Here is a 22,685-nt window from a genome sequence, read left to right as displayed (position 1 = left end):
CAGGCGCTGTTAGACAGGCCCTAGTGCGAGCGCTTCGGGGGTACAGGAGGGTGTGCGCTCTCGTCAGATGAGAGTGAATGAAACGTTTAACCAGTAAAGGCTTTAAAACACGCAAATACTGTAGTTTTGTGATTGTGAATAAGTGCAGTGTCCTGTGAGAGTAACTCTACCGCTGACTGATGTGAATGTATGTGGTGTTGTACAGTATATAGATACGGCGGCGCCAGAACTGAGCTGATAGAATATGTGCTGGAGCACCATACTACCATATTTCTTCAAAAGCAGATCGTGGACACATTTTTATCATCTATGATCAAAGATCGTCATATCGCACACCCCTAACAACAACGCACGGGATCGCTACAGATCGCTTCATTCACCCCCCGGAGCCGTGTGACCCATGATTTATGATGGATGAAACATCCTCTGGAATAACAGTCGTATGCTTCATTATAATGCTTGGAGATCAAAAACATTGTTTAATATAACTCCGACTGCATTCGTCTGAAAGAACAGTCACCTTTGTTTGGGGACACTTCATTTCTAGAGATTATCGTTGATTTGATTACACAGATCCTAATTAAACTAAACTGAGCTAGACAATGACGTCTCTGCATTCAATAATGAAATGCCTTTAACTGAAAATTGAGTGTTTAATCTCTATTCTCCTATAGAGACTGTTAAGTGCTTTGACACAATCTGTATTGTTAAAAGCCTTGAGACTTCCATTTAAACTGACCAGTAATTAATTACTAAATTCTTTACCTATAAACAACAGATGTGAGATTGAAAGCGTATGTCACGCACATCCATGCACTCGATAGAGGAGAGTATGAGGGCTATGTTGGGTATTTATTTTATTTCAAGGTTGTGCTCTTATAAGCCTGGGTTACTCTGGCTCATAAAGCTACTTTTAATTCTAAGCTTGAAGAATAATTTTGAGTAATATTTGCCACACTATAAACTTGATGATCTCACCTGTGCATCCAGAGCTGTCCTCCACAGGTGACTGGATACCAGCTTCATCTTCCTGCAAGCACAAGTGTGACAGTCACTCAAACATCACGATCTAACATTACATTACACTCTACTTTAAGCTGCAATCGTGTAATTAGTCAATATATTAAAGTATTTCATATTGTGAATTAAGGCTAGATATTTTCAGAACAATTTGACAGAAAATGGCATTTTCCAGTCTAGAAAACTGCATTACAGAAGTAGAAAAAACTTGTTCTGTATTTATTGAACTTGTCTCTTGCATATTTTAAACATAATGGTGGTGTTTTTAGTGGGCCAGTCATGAATCCAGCCTCAGACCCCCCACATGGCTCTGCACGTGCAGGCCTCTAATCAGACTCCAACACCAACTACACATATCGCTTCAGACATTAGTTTACACATCAAGGTCAAAATATGTCCTTCAGAAATAGCATTAAGACAACAATTTAAAATAAATGAAGTTTATAAGTGGATTAATGCTAAAACACACGTTAACCGTGCGATTCTAACTGTGGCCTTAAAACATGATCTTAAGACTTATAAGAATCTGCAGCCCTAATTAATATATTATTGTTAACATTACTGTCATTTTGGTACATTAATCTATACTTTCTGCAAAGCTGCATTAAGTTTATGTTGATTGTGAAAAGCGCTAACGCACAGAAATAAACTGACGTCACTTTTTATGTTACGATATATGTCTAAACAATACGTAAGTTACATGAACAGCACAATATTATATTGGAGTCATGCATAAACTTACTTCCCCGTCGTCCATCATGTGTGGTCCTCCTCGCGGTGTGTGGAGCATCTCTGAGGCGGGAGCAGGTGTGGAGGAGTGGGGGAGGGGATGGTCGCGGTGGGGACGCGCATCTCCGCTTCTGTGTAACGCGCCGCTCCATTACAATACGACCATTTCTTTACACGACTTTCCTTTGTGTTTTTCTGGGATTTCTGTTTTCTTTGCATATCGGTGAATCAGCATATTTGCTCTAACAAAATAAATGCATTTTCCAACCTTGGAGATTTAATGACTCAACTGTTTTTTTTTTTTTTTCAAATAAAAAATGACAGAACGTTGATATAAAAATAAATTTATAGCCTATTACATTTTACATTTAAAAACAACACATGAAGGAATGGATCCAATTTAGAACTCCCTTTTTATGATATTAATAAAAAGTAACTATTACTAGCCCTTGTAATTATCAGACCTGATATTATTTGACCCTCTGAGAGGAGATAAAATAAATAAAATAGGCCTGAAACAAGTGAGGCTTGTCTTCATGAGACCAAACGTGATCCTGAAGCCTCTACTTGAGGCCTTGTTCTCAGATGGTTTCTGACTAAGTGAAGACCATTTCTAGACTGAGGTGTCATAGATCCATGAACCTGCGTGTTTCTAGCTATTTTAACACAACACAAGAAGCAGCTTGAGTTGCAGCTAACATTAAATGACTTTCATGAATATCTTAACCAAACGTGAACTTTTGTTGGATTCTTAGAAGGGACTGATTAAGCGTGTGAAACAGAATGGGAGTCAGAGCTGTTGTTCTTGTTGATGTCCTTAGAAATTGTCTATATTACATTTTTTTACAATTGCAAGGACACATTTCTCAATACTTAGGTCACTTTTTCAAAACTCTTCACACAGCGAGTCTATGTGGGCTATCATTTTTATCATTTGGCACAAAATGCATTCATTGACCACATCTGTCAAATTATATGAATTCCTTTATCACTTCAACACAAACACCACCAAAACTTTATGTAATATACAAGACAATGTGACGTTTACATAATGTTTTCAAAACGATTCAAAACCTAGCACAGTACAAAAATGAATAAGCCAGAAATTTGCAACATTTCTACTGTAATATCATATAGAAAAATGTTCTGAATGTAAAAAAATGTAATGTTATCAAAGCAGTTGCTGTAGCTGAACATCTTCACAAGTGTTAGTCTTTCACTTTCATTATCTTCTATACAAAGGAGGAAAACTTAGGAATAATGTTGTAGTGAAATGTAAGCATGGAGCATGTAACATACACTGCAGTGAATTATAAACAGTAGAGAGAGTATCATTCTTGTTTTGTAAAGAAATTTTCCAAAAGAAAACATTGTATAATGCCTCCTGTTTTTAGGTTGCTGTGTTATGAGTGATAAAGTGTGTTTTAGTGCAGTCTGGATGTGAAATGAACTGCTGTGTCAAGCTGAAAGATGGTTAGGAGAACTGTGTGAAGAGTTTAGAAGAACTGATGCATGTGTGCTTTTGAAACTCTTTAACAGCATCCTCCTAACTATTTTTAAAATAAAAGCAAAATCTGTCTCCTTGCTTGTAATGTTCTAGACAGTGATTGAAACCGTGTATTGCTAGCACTTCTCTTAAGTTGAATCGCTTCACCCTAACCCTGACGCTGCAGAAGCATCAAGGGCTGGAAGCACCCTAGTAACTGTGTTTGCACTCTGCTGCATCTGGCAAGCGCTTCTGTAGCCTGATGGCAAACACTGAGAGACTGAGGAGGAGCTTCTTCCCCGGGCCATCAGGCTCCTCCACTCCTAAACTCTAACTCAGCCTCTTAACATCACACCACTCCACTTATAATCACTAACATCAGTAAGATATTCATATATCTACCTCATGCTGACAGTGTCATTAGCACACAGCACTTTCTGTCTTTTGGTATTTTTACTTATTTTTATTTTTTTGGTATTGCTGCTTCATGACAATCATGTACAACCTGTTTGCACATTCCTCTCTTGTACATTCCTGCTTATCTTAATATTTAAGTCTACAGTATACTGTCATGCACATGTTTATATATTGTTCTTTACTTATTTCATCTTATGTATATTTCCTCTGTAATAATCTTGAATCTTGTATTCCTCATTTGTATGTCCAATCGGATGAAAGCGTCTGCTAAATGAATAAATGTAAATATAAATGCATTCACCTAGATAACAGTTGGGATGGTAGAGGAGAATGGAAAAAGACTCTCTTTGCAAACTACATCAGATAATTGTCAATTCAGTTTACAAATGCTATAACATGATTTAATTCATGGTACAACTATAATACAACAAATGATGGTGCAGTTTTCCTGACTAAGCCCCTGATTTAGAGCCTAGCAAAATTATTTGAAACTACATACAATAATGCTTAGCTTGTGTAGACTTGTGTGTACATTTACATGTGTATATGTACTATACGCACATTAGACTGCAGTGATTATGATATATTGATCATCTTGTCACTCAGCATTAGGAATCAGAGAAGTCAGTGTGCTGCTAGATTAGAGCAGAAGCCCATCATGGCCCTGGTATCTGCTGAGAGAAGCACTGTCCACTTCATTCAGATGAACCGCTCTACTAACAGGAATATTAGTGCTAAAGCTTCCATCCTGGGATGACCTATGACCTTTATCTGCTCCTGTGGCTCTGTGAACTGAGGGCATACGTGATCACACTGCATGAGCAATGACAGGAGCGTTAGCAACCAATCATCGGCCCTATACTTCACTAGCAGCACTAACATCTTGATGCTGGACCAGCAGATTTATCATTTATTTTATCCAGATCTGTTTGTCTCTCACTCTGTACTGTTAACTTCATAAAGAGAGATGTACTGTATCTGGCCCCATTCTCCCACAATCAGCACTCTCCATTAGGTCACGCTAAAGCAGCATTGCTCTCTGTAATCTCATGGCATCACTACTAGCCAGTGTTGGGGGTAACGCATTACAAGTAACGCCAGTTACGTAATAATAGTACTTTTTTCAAGTAACTAGTAAAGTAACGCATTACTTTTTAATTTACAAGAAAATATCTGAGTTACTTTTTCAAAATTATCTGAGTTACTCTTTCCCCATGTATTGACTGACAGGTCGCTGTGAGCATGCTGTTACTGTAGATCTAAGTCTGAATGTGCATGAACTCATCCCACTCGCAAAAAACAGATTTAGTATTCATCAAAATGAATTAAAACAGTGAAATTAAACTCAGAATATGACGCAAACTGCAATAATTAAATATGTTAACACAAATGTATCTAATCCCATTTTATTAACCAATGTCTTTGCTGCCGACCTTTGATGATCCAGTTCAAACAGACTAATAAGCAACAATTACTCTAGATAAACTAACAATTGTGCTTCATTGTTTATTTATTGCTGAAGAGTGTTAAACCTTCTTCTCCGGAGTTTTACTTTACAGACGTGAATTTACTTTTCCTTCACAAGATACAGGGCTTTTACATTTGTATTAATGTAATTTCTTGTATTAAAAACAATCAAGCCCTGCTCATATTTAAAAAGTAACGCAAAACTAACGTAACGCATTACTTTCCATAAAAAGTAGCTAAGTAACGTAATTAGTTACTTTTTTAGGGAGTAACGCAATATTGTAATGCATTACTTTTAAAAGTATCTTTCCCCAACACTGCTACTAGCCCACGGAGTATTGGAAGACCACTGATCAACTCTGAGATATGGGCTGAGGGTATCATGTGCAGCTCTGTTAGCTTAACGTTAGCATTTACAAAATAATAAAGTCATTATACATTAAATAGTGTGTTAGCAGTTCACTTTTAAGGCTTTGAGAGAGCGCAGAGCTTTGTAGAATGTCTGTAGTTATCTAATACCACACCATTTGTGCAAGGAATTGCAAAAACAGATGACCACAATCTGCTGAATTAGAACTGTATGTAGTGAAATATCAAAAACATAATCCAGATGAGTTTAAATAACAGCAGCTGCCAATTTCAGGTACAAAGATTGTATATTATCAGGGCCTGATGATTTTTTAACATACTGTATATTGTTTGTTAGTGATCTGTTGAAAGTAAACTCTTCTGTTTAATATATGCTGAAAGGCTCAGCCACAAGGGTATCCCAGAGGGGGAAAACTGTATTATCATTTACTGATCATGATTTAATAATATTATAATTAAATAATAATCATATATTAGAATAGTAATAATAATGTTCAATCATTTGATGCCTTATGATGTAATGCAACAAAGAATTTGCTTAGTCAAAATTAATTTTCTGTTTGAATTGGTGCATCAACAGTAAATATACTTATTTCTGTTTATTTTATAAAGTAATATAAAATTTTAATTAAATAGTATAATAATATATTGAATACATATATACTACAATTTTTGTTTTATTATTGACCAATAGGTGGCGCTACAATTTTCGTTTTATTATTGACCAATAGGTGGCGCTAGAGAGTGTGGAAAAAGTGCCGCACTTTTCCGGAACAATGTTACTCGTGGGGACTGCAATGTTCTGTGTGATCACCAGGGGCGCATTGATACACAGTCACACAGATTTTTCTCTTGAAAAGGGCCCTTATGGGGACTTTGAAAAAAACGCGTGAGGCGTGTCTAAACACTGTTTGGGAGGAGCCTGTGGGGCTTTGCCCGTGGGGACCTCACTTTAGGTCCCCACGGTGAAACGAGTCCCCACGAGGCGGTGTGTATTCAGGTCAAAGTCCCCACCAGAATAGAAGTACAAGTACACACACTCTCTCTATCTCACACACACACACACACACACACAGCTCCGCTTGGCTCTGAACATCATTGCTGCAGGAACAGCTGTAATTAAAGTCTTTATATGAAATGTTTATATGAAGCTGGTTTCCTCCGCTGACGAGCCACTCACACGCAATCACATTATTTGAAGATTGTGGACAGCGCCACCTAGACTCTGTGCTGGTACTGCAGTGTGTGTGTGTGTGTGTGTGTGTGTGTGCTTCTGCAGGACTCTAGTCGAGGGTTCCGATGCTGAACATGGATGTTTTCTGGCTCTGCTTCTCCAGTCGAGCCATGCTTCTATTTATTCCTGCACAGAACACGCTCTTGGACAGCAGCTGTATAATTTCACCGTCTGATTTACGAATCTCTGGAGCGCAGCGGCCACAAAGTCTGCGAAAGAATTCAGCGATCGCCTCAGAACAAACCGCTTGTACACGTGGATCCTGAGCGACTGACCGAGGTCAGGAGACGAACAATAATCAGCAGATGAAAGAACAGACCAGCTCAGGTTTGCAGGAGTTTAATTGCGATTAACAAATGAACACATCTGTGACCAGATTAAAACACTCATTTCTGGTCTGGAAACATTTTCATCGGACAACTCATTTTTGCATCTATTAAGAAATGCAAGAAATCTGATTTTAGCTTTGATTGAGAATATATGAGCAGAAGCGCAGTGTTAATATCTGGGCAAACCGACCCGTCGTCAGAGAGCGAGAGGAGGTTAATACAAACCTATGACACACAGAAGCACTTATAACTGTGTAAATAGGTGTCTGGGTTTAATTGGTCTGTAAAGCATCATTTAAAGGAAGAGGCTGATTGGTCGACTGCAAACAAGGAGGCGGGGCTCAGTAGCGACGCAGATGTGGGTTGGGCTGCTGAGCGCCGAAGTACGTTTGATAGGCCATCGGTGATCCGTAGCGCAGCGCAAACAGACGACACGGCGAATAATCCTCACAGATCTCGGCCCGCTGCTCGGCCGGAGATTTCATCCTGAAACACACACACAGCACCTGAGCGTCACACATGCCTGACGACAACCTTTACAGTTCTTAAAAAATGTAAAACACTACTTTTGTGTGTCTTTTGCTTGTTCAGAGTGCAGTGGAGCACAGTTTGTCACAGCACTCGCTCATACATCCATATGCACATAAGCACTGTATATACAGTATGTAGGACTGATGAATTTTGCACAGTTACGCAACTGAACTGAATCAATACTGAACAGACTTGAGCTGTAGAATGACACTATTGACTTGTTAGGAGCTGCTTTACAGCAGAATGTGAATTTGATGCTATTGTGAAGCTGCTGTGAAACAATCTATACCAGTGGTCTCAAACTCAATTCCTGGAGGGCCACAGCTCTGCAGAGTTTAGCTCCAAACCACACCTGCTTGGAAGTTTCTAGTAATCCTGAAGACACTGATTATCTGGAGCAGGTGTGTTTGATTAGGGTTGGAGCTAAACTGTGCAGAGCTGTGGCCCTCTAGGAATTGAGTTTGAGACCAATCTATACCAAGGATCCTCAAATCTGGACCATTCCTGCAGAGTTTAGCCCTAACCCTAATCAAGCACACCTGAGCATGCTAATCAGTCTTCAAGATCATTAGAAAAATCACAGGTAGGTGAGTTTGATCAGGGTTGAGCTAAACTCTGCAGCAGATTGGACCTCCAGGGAAAGATTTGAGGAACCCTGATCTATACTGTATAAAGCACTTTAGAAATAAAGTAGATTTTCTGACTTGGCTTGTATGCATATTTACTGTAAATGTGTGTTTGTGTGTGTGTGTACTGAACATAAGAAAATTCTTAGACATGTGGGTGTTTCCACTTAAAATTAAAGAAAAGATCCTAGTAAAGAAAAAAGCAATTCAGAAAGCATCTTAACCCTTAAAAGAGGTCTTAAGGCCCAAAATTGTTAGGAGTACGGACGAGGACTTTTAAGAGGTTTAAAAGTTTCTTTAGCAGCGGAGAAAATGGACGAAACATGAAGAGGGAGAAGAAATGTGTTGCACACAATGCATGAGAGTGAGTTAATAAGATGCTGCACATTAGATCGTGCAGGGATTATGTTTGCAGGGCCGGCGCCAAGGGCCGTCGCAGGCCGTGTCCCCTCAAACGAGTTACTGTGCCCCCCCACCATCCATCCTCTGGAACTCTTAAGCCCCTTAAACAATTTCGGACCTTAAGACCCCTGTGTGCATAAGTATGTGTGTGTGTGTATAAGTGTGTGTGTGCGTGTATAAGTGTGTGTGTGTGCACGTGTGTGTGCGTGCGTCTGTGTGTATAAGTGTGTGTGCATGAGGTGTGATTTGTGCACTTTTTGCGATCGCGAAGCAAACTGAGGCTACGTCCACACGAAGTCAGATTTCTCCCTATCCGATCTTTTTTTCCCCCTCAAATTCCGTAAACACGGAGTCGTCTCAGGAAATATCTGCGTCCACACGGAATCACTGAAACCGACTGAAAACGATGTAGTACACGTGCCAGACCAATATGTGGCGCTGTAATTCTGCCACAGAGATACACAAAAAAACAGAGAAGAAGACTTGGACCATGTGCGTAAACCTTACATTTATTCATTTAGCTGATGCTTTTATCCAAAGCGACTTACAATTGCTATATATGTCAGAGGTCGCACGCCTCTGGAGCAACTAGGGGTTAAGTGTCTTGCTCAGGGACACATTGGTGTCTCACAGTGGATTCGAACCCGGATCTCTCACACCAAAGGCATGTGTCTTATCCACTGCGCCATCACCACCCGATGATGGATAAACCTTGCGCGCTGAATATAAACTAACACACAAAGCAGAAAATTTTGCTTTAATAAAGCTAATGAGCTCAGTAGGTTCTGCAGCACGAACACAGGCACTTAGGCCGTTTCTCAATACCAAGTTTGCAGAGTCTGGACTTCCGTCCTTTCGAGTTTGGACTTGCCAAGTTCGACTCAGAAGAACGAACTCTCGAGGACGGGAGGACGAACTGAATTCTGGGTTATGGCCCGTATCAAGTCCGCACAAGTCACCTCTCGATGCATCCTCGGTAAAAGGGGCGGATCAAGAACACATCCGGGGATTTGAACTGTACTTGGCTAGATGTGAACTTTGAATTGGAACAGTACTTCGGCAGCGACTGATGACGTTTCACAAGTCCACAAGAACACAAGTACAGACAAGTACGCATATTGAGAAACGGCCGTAGTCTGACATTGTTGTTGTCGCTGTTATGTGACATAGCGGTGTCTGATTAGGGGCGAGACGTGGGCTGATGACGTCATCGTTTCAGAAAATATACGGATTCGCCGTCCACACGAAAACATGAAACCGGCGTTTTCAAATTTATCCACCCTGGGACCCGGTTTCAAAAATGATCGGTTTCACTCTTTGAAAACACCGGATTCGTGTGGATGGGGTTTGCTTCGCGATCGCAAAAAGTGCACAAATCACACCTCATATGTGTGTGTATAAGTGTGTGTAAGTGTGTGTGCACGCGCGTGTGCGTGTAAGTGTGTGTATCTCTGTGTGTGTGTTTGTTTGTGTGTGTGTGTGTGTGTGTGTGTGTGTATGTATGTATGTGTATAAGTGTGTGTGTGTGTGTGTGTAAGTGTGCGTGTGTGTGCAAGTGTGCGTGTATCTCTGTTTGAGTGTGTGTGTGTGTGTGTGTGTGTGTGTGCGTGCGTATAAAGTGTGTGTATATAAGTGTGTATGTGTTTGTTTGTGTGTATGTTTGTGTGTGTGTGTATATATAAGTGTGTATGTGTGTGTTTGTTTGTTTAAGTGTGTGTGTGTTGTACCTCCTGTAGATGTATTGGTTATAGATGGGATCTTGTGGACTCCTCATGAAAGTGTTCGCCTGATATGGATTGACAAATACTGAAACAAAACAGATGTTTGTTTGACATAAGACAGTAAAATGAGATAAATGATCATTCATGTCAAATTAATGCAGCGTTTCATCACAGCATTGATCTCGAGCTAAGTTTAGACACAGAAGTCCAGCAGCAGCTTCATATAAACACAGACGTGCTCCACGGAGCCAAAGCAAACAGAGATGAAGAGAATCATGACAATTTACCCTCGTATGACTCGCGGCTCTCCTGAGAATCTGCAGGGAAGAGAGAGAGACGTCTGTTAGTGTGTGTGTGTGTGTGTGAGTGTGAGTCTGCGGAGAGCTTCATACACACCATAACAAGCGCCGAGCGCCAGAGAAACAAAGAGAAACACACAGTGAATAGCAACACTCATGACTGCAGCTGATCCGTCTGAAACACACAAAACAACATGAAACACAACGAGACTGACGCACACACGGCTGCTGTATGCAGAGAAATATCAGACATCTGCTGGTTGTATGTAAAGCTGGCGATGGTTCTGTCGCACCTGAAGAGCTGACTCTGTCCGTGGATCTTCTGCTTCAATCTCTGGTTGTTTTTCATGATTCTCCAGGTCTTATAAACACTTTACACCCTCCACCCAGAGCTCTTTCCACTGTCTCTCACACACACACACACACACACACACACAAACACACTCAGACAGATGACTTCACAGGTGTGGGAGTGTGTTTGTGGTGTATCTGGAGTCAGACAGACAGAGTACACAGACAGACAGACAGCTGTGATCTGAGAGTGCTGCTCAAATGCCCTGGTTTTTCTGGTTAAGATGGTGAAGCGGTTGAGTTGAGTGTGGTTAAACAGGCTGACCAGACAAACTATTGCTCAACAACCAAAACACACGAGCCACGAGCCACACGCTTCTCCTCCTCAGGCTCTTTGAAAAACAACTGAAGCAGCTAGTAAAGGACAAACACTGAGAAAAAGAAACCTTCAACATGGAAATATTGAGCGTTTCATCTTCCATTGCTAGATCATGTCTGTCTCTGTCTGACGGGTTTCCTCCATCTTTCACAGTTCAACAGCCTGCTGCTGTAAATATCTGACACACACTCGAGACTCAGAGCTCAGCCCACAACACATACCTCTCACACACACACACACACAGAGTTTGGCTGCAGTGTGTGTGTGTGTGTGTGACGGTGGAAAGAGCTTGGGGTGGAGGGTGTGAAGTGTTTATAAGACCTGGAGAATCATGAAAAACAACCAGAGACTGAAGCAGAAGATCCACGGACAGAGTCAGCTCTTCAGGTGCGACAGAACCATCGCCAGCTTTACATACAACCAGCAGATGTCTGATATTTCTCTGCATACAGCAGCCGTGTGTGTGTGTGTGTGTGTGTGTGTGTGTGTGAATCATGAGTGTGTGGGATGTTTGATGGCAGATTGAGAAACACTTGAAGATTTAACACTGCTGGTTGACAAATGAGCCAAAACAATGCCATGATAGAAAAAATACTCACACACACACACACACACACACACACACACACACACCAATAACAGAATCTACGGGGTCACTACGTGCCAAATCAAGCAGTTTTCAGAAACCTCTCGCCAGTACCCAAAAACTGTACTCAAGTAAAAGTAAAAGTCTGAATAGTTACTTGAGTAAGATTAAAAAAAGTATCAGATAAAAAAAAAAAAACTACTCAAGTAGTTAGTTACTAGTTACTTTGGATCATATACTGTATTCTATTTTTATATAGATATATAGATATTTATATATACAGTATATACATACATAAACACACACACACACACACCTGTTAAAAATACTTTTAATGTTTTTTTTTTGTCAGGATCCTACCCTGACAGTCTTGTCTGTCTTGTCCCTGTTCAATGTTTCTTTGTTTGTTTTGTGTCTGAGCACATGGCTCTGTCTCTGTTTGTGTTTGCCACATGCTCCTCTTGTCCAACCTCCCTGTTTCCCATGGTCACGCCCCCTTGTTTAGTCATTGTCTAGTCCTCGTTTGCTTGATTGTGTTCACCTGATCCTCGTGTGCTCTGCTGCTTTATATTGGGTTCCTTTCCCTTGTGTCCTTGCTGGTTCGTTTTGGTGTCTACCAGTTTCTTGGTCCTAAAGATATCCTTTGATCTAGCTCAAGTGATTTTTGATCTCTTGTCTTATTTTATATCCTCGGTTCCTTTTTTGTTTTCTCTAGTTCTGTCTAGTTCTTGTTTTTTGATTGTGTATTCTTATCTAGTGTTTTCTCTTGATTAGATTTTCTTTTGTCTGTCTTGTGTCGTTGTGTTGTCTTGAGTCTTGTCTTGTGTGTTATTGTGTTTTGCCCTGTCCTGTCCTTACCCAGATTCCCTGGCCTCTGACCCCTACCACCTGGAAGCAGCTCTCCACTCTCACGAGTCAGGTCTCTGGTTCTGTGAGTCGCTACCCGGCGGCTAGACTGGTGCGACGTCTGAGATTCACTTCAAGCTACGGGGTCCCTGTCTTCCTGCCTTCCTCTGGAGCTGCTGCCTCTGTGCTTGAGTCCGCTGCCTCCTTGGACTGGCTCAGTGGTCATCCCTCCTGCCTGTATTGTTGTCTGCCCTGCCCCTCTGTTTGGACTGATTCACTTCTCACTCCCCCTGCTGTTTCTAGTCAACGTCTTGTCAATAAATTACCATTGTCTGCTCATTTGCATCTGGGTCCCATTTCTTGCAGATCCCTGACAGAACGAACCAGCCAGTTCAGGACCCAGCAATGAGCATCCGTATTGTTCCTCCCAGTACTGCCAAGGGAAGACTGGAACTCCAACGGGCAGTGGCATCGCTCCGCCAGCAGGGCCGGGAGGTGGGTTCATTTGCCCAATTCTTCTGGACCATGGCAAGGGGCTTGGAGTACCCGGACTCAACTCTTAAGGAGGCTTTTAATCTCTGCTTGGATGACCCCCTACCACAATGGGAGATGGAGCAACTAAGAGGCCTAGATTATTGGACCTTTTTAAAGTATTTGCACCATCGCAAGGATTGGCAGATCCTTACACCACCAGAGTCAGCCTGCAGAGACCATGCCACCCTCCCTCTCATTTCAAGTCAAGTTCAAGACCCTCTTCAGTCTCCTACGTTAAAACGTAGACTGAGGAGGAAGAGAGCAGCTAAGACTGCTGTATCGGTTTCCGAGTCCACGGAGTTAACTGCAGTCAGTGTAGAAGCGATCACGGCAAAGGATCCTAGGTCTGTTCCAGTTATCCCTGGGCCTGTCCAGTCTTCTCCACTCATCCCAGGTCCAGACTGCAGCGACCAACCTGTTCTCTTACCCTTGCTGAGTCAAGTCCCAGATCATCTTCTGACTCCAATAAAGCGTAGGTCAAGACGAAGGAAAGCAACCCAGAACACTGCATCGGTCTCTGAGCCAGTTGAGTCCGTTCCTGCCAGTCCTGGGCTAGTTGAGTCCACTCCAGTCAGTCCAGAGCCTGTCAAGCCTGCTCCAGTCAGTCCAGAGCCTGTCAAGCCTGCTCCAGTCAGTCCAGAGCCTGTCAAGCCTGCTCCAGTCAGTCCAGAACCAGTCAAGTCAGATTCTTTCATCCCAGAGATGGCCAAATTAGCAGCAATAACTTCAAATGTGGTTAAGTTCAATATAGTCAACTCAGAAGCAGCCACGGCTGCTGCCGCCTCCCCAGTAGCAGTTGATCACACACTGCTGTGCCCCCAGAAGCCAAAGCGAAGGAGGGCCCGGGTGGTGCAGTTTGACATTGCCTCTCAAGGCGTCCCAAGTCCTCTGGTCCAAGAGGGCCTAAGCCACGAGATCCCAGGCACATTGGTCCAGGTGGGCCTGAGTCAAGAGGCCCCAAGTCCAGTGGTCCAGGATGACTCGAGTCAGGATGCCTTGCCTCCAGAGGTCTTGGAGGACCAGACTGAGAAGGTTCCTAGTCCAGTCGTCCAGGTGGACCCAAGTCTGGAGGCCCAAGGTCCAATGGTCCTGAAGAAACCAACTCTGATGGTCCAATATCCAGTGGTCCCAGAAGTATGTAACCCGGTTGAACCACACCCTTGGCTGCCCACTTCACCTGTTGTCTCTGCCCTAGTGAAGGAATCTGTGACTGTTCGTGTAACTTTACCTGAACCACCTGTTAATCCTGTCACGCCCAAGAACGGCAGTCATGTCAGTCGTGCCATGTCCTCGGAGCCTGTCCTGGTTCCAAACTTGAAGGCCTGTCCTGAGCATTCTAATCTGCCTGCTACAGCCAAGAAGGCCATATCTGTACTGCCAACCAGTCATGTCATGACTGAAGGGGATGCTGTCTGTCAAGTTCTGTTCTCTGAGACTGTTCCTGCCTCAGTCACAGATGCCTGCCCAGAGCGGTCAAATCCCCCAGCTATGGCCATGCAGGCCGACTCTGAGCAGTCCGCTCACCTTGTTGCGACCATTGAAGCTGTTAAGCAGCCCGCTCCCACCGTCCCGGCCACAAAGGTCCATGTCAAGCAGCCCGATCTTCCTGCAATGGCCATGGAGGCCATTCCTGGGCAGCCAGTTCGCTCAGCCACAGCTCTGGTCCAGAAGCCTCCAGTGTCTGCTCCAGCTCCAGTGCCCGCTCCTCCAGAGCGCCCTCCAGTGGCCACTCCCCAGTCAGTCCCAGAGTCTGTCCTTGCGGTCCCACAGGGCCCGTCAGAGTCAAGCCCAGTGTCTGTCCCTGAAGCCCTGGAGTGTGCTTCCAAGCCTGTACCTGAGCCTGTTCTTGCATCTCCTGACCCTGTTTTCCAAGAATGCACCCTCCCTGCCAGTGCAGTCATGGCCCCCGAGTTTGTCCCAAGGTCCGTCACCAGTCAGGAGTTGGCTCCAGAGACCACTAAGGCCATTTTGACGACTCCACCACTGAAACAGGCCTCCAATTTCTCCAGAAGGACCACCAACAAGGTCCCCATCCCGCCCTCCCTGTTACCAAGGCCTTATGAGTTCGCTAAGCCGACACCTCCCTGGTCGGCCACAAGCTATTTCCCTGGAGTATTTTCCTCCCCAGTCCCACCCCCTATGTTTAAGGGCCCCCCTGGAACTCAAAGTTTTCTTCCCAGCCCGCCCTCCCAGTTGGTACCCCCCTTTGACTCCTTTGCCCAGTGTGGACGCCTGGAGGCGTCCGTTGGGGGGAGGGTACTGTCAGGATCCTACCCTGACAGTCTTGTCTGTCTTGTCCCTGTTCAATGTTTCTTTGTTTGTTTTGTGTCTGAGCACATGGCTCTGTCTCTGTTTGTGTTTGCCACATGCTCCTCTTGTCCAACCTCCCTGTTTCCCATGGTCACGCCCCCTTGTTTAGTCATTGTCTAGTCCTCGTTTGCTTGATTGTGTTCACCTGATCCTCGTGTGCTCTGCTGCTTTATATTGGGTTCCTTTCCCTTGTGTCCTTGCTGGTTCGTTTTGGTGTCTACCAGTTTCTTGGTCCTAAAGATATCCTTTGATCTAGCTCAAGTGATTTTTGATCTCTTGTCTTATTTTATATCCTCGGTTCCTTTTTTGTTTTCTCTAGTTCTGTCTAGTTCTTGTTTTTTGATTGTGTATTCTTATCTAGTGTTTTCTCTTGATTAGATTTTCTTTTGTCTGTCTTGTGTCGTTGTGTTGTCTTGTCTTGTGTGTTATTGTGTTTTGCCCTGTCCTGTCCTTACCCAGATTCCCTGGCCTCTGACCCCTACCACCTGGAAGCAGCTCTCCACTCTCACGAGTCAGGTCTCTGGTTCTGTGAGTCGCTACCCGGCGGCTAGACTGGTGCGACTTCTGAGATTCACTTCAAGCTACGGGGTCCCTGTCTTCCTGCCTTCCTCTGGAGCTGCTGCCTCTGTGCTTGAGTCCGCTGCCTCCTTGGACTGGCTCAGTGGTCATCCCTCCTGCCTGTATTGTTGTCTGCCCTGCCCCTCTGTTTGGACTGATTCACTTCTCACTCCCCCTGCTGTTTCTAGTCAACGTCTTGTCAATAAATTACCATTGTCTGCTCATTTGCATCTGGGTCCCATTTCTTGCAGATCCCTGACATTTTTATTTTAATGTAATTATGCTGTTCTTTTTTAGCTTTCTATTCATAAAGGAATCCTGAACAAAATGTCACAGGTTCCAAAAAATATTAAGCAGCAAAACTGTTCCCTGTTAAAGAAACAGCATATGCTGGTTAGGTATGTTTTCAAGCATGCAATGCTGGTTTGAGCTGATTTAAGCTGGTCCTTAGCTGGTCTTGCGTGGCTAGGCAGGTTTCATTGGCCAAGGCCCGCCCATGAGGCCGTTTGACCGACATGTCAAACAACCAATCACAGTTCGTTTCATTTAGTGTCACGTTTCGGGGCGTGGAAATGTCACCACAATAACAGACCGGTGTGTGAAACTCTCGAATGCATTTTAAAGATTCTATGCGGCAAACTTTAAATATTTCACATACTTTTGAAAATCCAGCGTTTAGTTGACCTGATAAGCATTCGTTGTCACATTTGTAAACACGACGGCTTTCTTCTTTCATGAGGGGGTTTGGCGCCACGGCATCTTAGTTTCCCGGCGGACCGCTACACTCGCATCTCCCGGAAATCCGGTTCAACATTCCTGAAGTGTTTCCAGAAAAGTGTGCCATATGCATCAGACGTTTAGACAGCGGTCCGTGGGCGTGACGTCTGAGGCTGAGACTAGTCTTTAGCTGGTCTTAAACTGGTCTGACCAGCACATTACCAGCTTAAACCAGCATCCCAGCTTCAAAACATACATAACCAGCATATGCTGCCCCCCCCAACAACGCTGGTAATAAATCAAGTTATTTGAATGATTTCTGAAGGATCATATGTCTCTGAAAACTGGAGTAACAGCATCTTTGTGTTTTTGCTGCTTTGTACATTGCCTATTTGGTTATTTGTTGTTATTCTTTTATTACCTGTGTCTTGTTGCTGTCTTTCTGTTGCACTGTGGAGCTTCTGTCACTACAACAAATTCCTTGTATGTGTAAACATACCTGGCCAATAAAGCTCATTCTGATTCTGATTCCTTAACTACATTAATTACTGTCTCCACGCCCTTACGAAAAATAAGTTTACTCAAGTGTGCTATTAGTATACTTCTTTTATACTAAAAAATAGGGAAGTATACTTTTAGTCTACTTTTCAGAAATGGGCTTTATGTACTTCTCAGAAATATACTTAAAATTACATTTAAGTACACTTACACTTAAAGTCTCTATTTGTGTTTTCATTGTTATATGGTAGGGGGCGCTGGTACACATCTTCTGTACTGAATTTCCACGTTGTCATGACCGGCTCAAAGCCGTAACAAATGAAAGGAGGACATGCGGTTGGTGAGGTTTCTGGAACCAGTTCGTAACTTCTCAACACTGCAGCCTTAACCGCCTGATAATCAGCAGCATCCTCCACACTAAGAGAAGAATATGCCTCTTGAGCTCTACCTGTGAAGACAGATTGTAACATAAGCGTGCACTCCTCATCTGGCCAATTTCGAGCATCCGCAACACGTTCGAAAAGTAAAAAGAAACGCTCAACATCTCTTTCATCAAATTTAGGAATCAACTTCATATTACCCACAACATCAAATTTACAAAAAACCAAATCGCGTTCCCCTCCACCACTAACAGCCATCTTACCATCCCTTACTAAATCCAAATGATATCGTTCAAGTTCAAGCTGTTGTTGTTGTAACTGGACTTTAGACAACTCAATGCGATTTTGCACTTTTAACATTTTCTCTTTCATCTCAGCCTGCATTAACAACAATTGTTTTTGTTGTTCAAATGTTAAATGAGACATTGTAGACATCTCATTAACAAAAGCTGAAGTATCTTCTGCAGATTGAGATTCTAAAGTTCTGCGTTCAGTTAACTCGGTCTTTATCAGGGTTTTAATGTTATCTTTTAGACGCTTATCTTGGCTTATCAAGTTGATTTCATAATGACTTGCAAGTTGTAACAGCTGATCTTTAGTCAAATCATTTAACAACTCTTCAGACGGAGCACCAATAAATTCCTCAACCTTCGAGGCCATACTGAAAAATACACGGCTACTTACATCTCCAAAAACTTGAGGAAAAAAGATTGGACTAGCAATTCCCTCAAACTAATTTTTTTTTTTTTTAATTATCTAAACTCAACCCTAGTCTTCGTACAGTTACTTGCAGTGGGTTGTTATCAGTGTTGGGGGTAACGCATTACAAGTAACGCGAGTTACGTAATAATATTACTTTTTTCAAGTAACTAGTAAAGTAACGCATTACTTTTTAATTTACAAGAAAATATCTGAGTTACTTTTTCAAAAAAGTAATGCCAGTTACTTTTTGGCAGCGGCTATTTGCACTAAATGTAAATAGCGATAGACGCTATTTACACCAAGTGCAAATAGCATATTTTTTTTGTGACAGATGCTATTTACACTGTTAAAATAGCAAGATTTTCTGCTATTTATACTACTTATTGCAAATAGTGGCAATTATCGGCACCTCAGTATTGTAGTACATTATAAAACAGTACGCAATTTCCTTAATTTTTATTGAAAATAAATGCCTTTCTGATGCGATATGAGATTTGAAAAGGGAGAAAAAAAATGTTTGGCAAAAGGTGGGCTCGAATTTGGCTCGATCGCGTCAAAAAGCATACGCCTTGCCATCTACGCCACTGAAACTGATGTCACATTAACTTCTTTTTTTATTGTTGACTAACCCAATCACACGTTAGTGGGCGGAGTTAGTGTAAATAGCCTTTGCCAACAAGATGGGCTATTTGCACTTAGTATAAATAGACACTCCGTTACTTTTTCCCCATGTATTGACTGACAGTGCGCTGTGTGAGCATGCTGTTACTGTAGATCTAAATGTGAATGTGCATGAATTCATCCCACTCGCAAAAAACAGATTTAGTATTCATCAAAATGAATTAAAACAGTGAAATGCAAACTCAGAATATGACACAAACTGCAATAATTAAATGTTAAACAACACAAATGTATCTAATCCCATTTTATTAACCAATGTCTTTGCTGTTGACCTTTGATGATCTAAACAAGCCCTGCTCATATTTAAAAAGTAACGCAAAAGTAACGTAATGCATTACTTTCCATAAAAAGTAGCTAAGTAACGTAATTAGTTACTTTTTTAGGGAGTAACGCAATATTGTAATGCATTACTTTTAAAAGTAACTTTCCCCAACACTGGTTGTTATACACTGTAAACCAGCGTTTGCAGTAGCAACCGATTAACAAGTCACCACTACAAAACACGGACGTGTTCCCGAGACCAATGCTTTAACTGCTTTCACCGCACAAACAAAACAAACTAAAAAAATTCAGAGCATTCCATTAAGGATACCCCGCTAAACCTCAACAGGGAAGAGCATAATCCAAAATTTTCCTCAAATACACAAATAGTAGCCTACTTACCAAACTCCCGCAGAACCATGAGGGGAAAAAAACCCCAAAACAAGTTAATTTAAAACCAACCAGTATAATCCTCCAGAAAACTTCAAAACCATATTTTCAACAAGTAGTGTTCGCAAACAAATTATATTTAATGAAATAATCTTTAAATTAACGAACGTAACCATTTAAATTAAGTAATGAAATTTTACGGACGAGCCCCCACATTTGTCACGACCGGCTCAAAGCCGTAACAAAGGAAAGGAGGACATGCGGTTGGTGAGGTTGCAACAGAAATATTTATTAAATAAAAAAGAAAAAGTATATAAAACAAAAGAGCAACGGAAAATAAATACAATTTCTGTCTGACGTATAAAGCCAGACAGAACAAGTATCACAACTAATAAACAAATCCAAATAAACAACACAAAACCAAACAGGAGCAAACAAGCAAAAAACCTAACACCCCTCCACACCAACAAGGCCAAGGTTTTTATAGAGGGAAGAACAGGTGGACATAGTACTCTTGATGAGTCTCCTAGCCACTCCCACCAGCCGGCAACAGCAGGAAGAGCAGGAGACTCGTCACAAAGTGAAGAAGAAACTGAAGCAACAGATGCTTCCACATGTAATCTAACACGATCCTCTGATATAAAACAGCATCAAAACTGTGTAACGTTTCAGAATAAAATGTCACCAATGAAGAGGTAATAATGGCTGTCAAGCTTTGGGGTGTTGATCGACTCCATCTACATTTTGATTATCATTCTGAATCAAAGTCATAGTCTTTTTTCATATTTTTGTTCAAAATGTTGTTTATTGGGTTTATAAATGGCTGCCCACTGCTCCGGGTGTGTGTTCACGGTGTGTGTGTGTTCACTGCTGTGTGTGTGCACGTTGGATGGGTTAAATGCAGAGCAAGAATTCCGAGTATGGGTCACTTGGCAGTATGTCACTTCACTCACTCACACTGGTATTTGTTTACTTACTACATAGAGTATACTTAAAAATATACTTGAACTTTTCTTAATTATACTTAATAAAATAAACTTGAAGTATGCTACTTTTTTGTAAGGGCAATTGTGGCACACTGCTGCCGATGGGATGAGGAGGAGAAGAATTGTTTAATAAAGTTGTTATTTTTGTGTAATTAATGACTGAAGTTTCATTTTTGAGTGAACTGTCCCTTTAAGTCTCGTCTGGCAGATTTTGGTGGTCTGCTGGCAGAATAAGATATGAATAACAGTTGCTATAATATTATTTGGCAGGTTTAGATCATACCTGTCCGAATGCCATAAATGTTATTTCTCTAAAGTTTGTGTGCCTGTAACTCAAGACGTATTAAAGACATCTGAATATGATTTTAGATTCTGATTCCTAACACGCTTGTTTCATAATCTTCATTTTCAAGGCCCTGTATATGTAACAGACGTAGGCAAGTAAGTGCTGGTGCGTGTAAACCTCACTCCCCTGATCTCAAAAAGAGGCGCTCTGGCGACTGACGCTAGGGGCCGTGGCCTTTAGCCTCCTTGTTAGAGCGCCCGCCTCCCGCGCCGAGCGGGTGAAGTAGAACCAGTTACATATAGTTCAGTTCCAGAGATAGGGATCATAATGCGGCTCCATGTCCAAGTGGCTGAATATTACTCATTTTCAGGGGTTGAAAACCAAATGTGGCTCACTTTGCATTCAGCTGATACTTATGTATTTAAAGGGGAATATCAGAAGAATAAATAATGTTGAAACTAGTAATACTAGTAACTAGTATTTTGTTTCCCTCTATCAAAGCAAGTGCATGGAGTATTCCTGTCTGAGTGCTCATATACTCTGATATGGTGGAGTTGAGGCAGTAGTCTATTCATCAGATTATATATTTGAATCAGTTTCAGGGGAAACTTTTAATTTGGAGGAAGGGATTTTCTTTTTACCAGGAGTTTAGATGTTCAGTAGTTTAGTTTAGTTTAGCTTAGTTTAGTGATGTATATCGGACAAGACTGACCCTGGCTCTCTGGTGTAAGGATGCATTGGTCCACTATGAGGCACTACAGCTGTATTATAGCAATGCTCAGGTCACTGCTGATCATTCAGCGGGAAATCTGCTCAGGAATCAGAAACACCTTCATAAGGATCAGTTTGAGCAGCCACATTTAATCAGTCACAGACGCCGCTTTCACTACAACAATGGACCTGTTCACTGATAAACATGTTCATTCTTCAGATCACGTTACAATAATATTCAAATTCATTTTTGGAGATACTATTGGCTTGATTGCACAGAAGTGAAATATTCAGTGTTTACTATTGTCCTCTTTTTGGCACAATCTGTATAGTATAAAACACTATATAAATGAAGGTTACTATTAAACAAGGTAAAATATTATGAGAAAAGAGCAAAAGGGAATGTAAAACACATGAATGTATAATTTTATGAAAGCTAAAGATGTATTTTTCCTCCAGTGTGGTCAGTACATACCTGAAGTGTGATTGCGCCCCCATCTGTTGAAGCACAGAACTGCACCTCCCTTCATCTGATCTGGCCCTGACTGAAGCACAGATGAGGAAGAGCAGTCTGGTTTGTGTCTCAAGATGACGACGGTTCAGGGGTCCTGAACATCACTGTACAGAACGAAGGCTGATAGCTTCGAAACATGATCTGCGAAACATGAAGAAAACGCCCTGTTTGTTCTGTGTTTTCCTCGCTGACCACAGGCTCCTGTTATCAGGATCAGTTTCTGATGTTTCAGAACAAACGGAGCGGCTCTCACCAGAAACAAACGTCAGCTGTAATCTCTGTTAAACCTCTTCCTGACTGGATCCTCAGTTCCGTATAATCACATTAACAGCCTTCTATATATAAAACACCATCAGATGGAACGGTTAAGAGCAGCATTTCACAGAAAGCCCAAATATCTGAGACCACTCTGACTGTCTGTCAAA

General features: G+C 42.0%; 1 protein-coding gene across 2 annotated transcripts; it reads right to left on the bottom strand.

The window, feature by feature from the left end:
• Window positions 1–7,046: 7,046 nt before the first annotated feature.
• Window positions 7,047–22,482, bottom strand: LOC306862793 (matrix Gla protein-like). Of its 2 annotated transcripts, XM_079405788.1 has the most exons (5): window positions 10,924–11,491; window positions 10,728–10,805; window positions 10,619–10,648; window positions 10,338–10,416; window positions 7,047–7,537 (listed from the first exon to the last, which is right to left on the bottom strand). In XM_079405788.1, exons 2-5 carry the CDS (start codon window positions 10,786–10,788, stop codon window positions 7,393–7,395), a joined length of 315 nt encoding a protein of 104 aa, XP_079261914.1. In that variant the 5' UTR covers window positions 10,789–10,805; window positions 10,924–11,491; the 3' UTR covers window positions 7,047–7,392. The 2 variants fall into 2 exon arrangements, with proteins under 2 accessions (XP_079261914.1, XP_079261915.1); XM_079405789.1 differs by lacking the exons at window positions 10,728–10,805; window positions 10,924–11,491 and adding an exon at window positions 22,222–22,482.
• Between the last annotated feature and the right edge of the window lie 203 nt (window positions 22,483–22,685).

This window comes from Barbus barbus, assembly GCF_936440315.1.
Source record: "Barbus barbus genome assembly, chromosome: 4".
In the NCBI taxonomy this organism is placed as follows: domain Eukaryota; kingdom Metazoa; phylum Chordata; class Actinopteri; order Cypriniformes; family Cyprinidae; genus Barbus; species Barbus barbus.
This window is presented reverse-complemented; position numbering and strand designations above follow the sequence as displayed.

Coding starts and splice junctions, on each gene's coding strand:
- LOC306862793 (XM_079405788.1), bottom strand. CDS start 10,788: ATGAGTGTTGCTATTCACTGTGTGTTTCTCTTTGTTTCTCTGGCGCTC. Junction 10,417..10,618: donor GAGCCGCGAGTCATACGAGG/GTAAATTGTCAT, acceptor GTTTTGTTTCAG/TATTTGTCAATCCATATCAG. Junction 7,538..10,337: donor AACCAATACATCTACAGGAG/GTACAACACACA, acceptor TGTGTGTTTCAG/GATGAAATCTCCGGCCGAGC.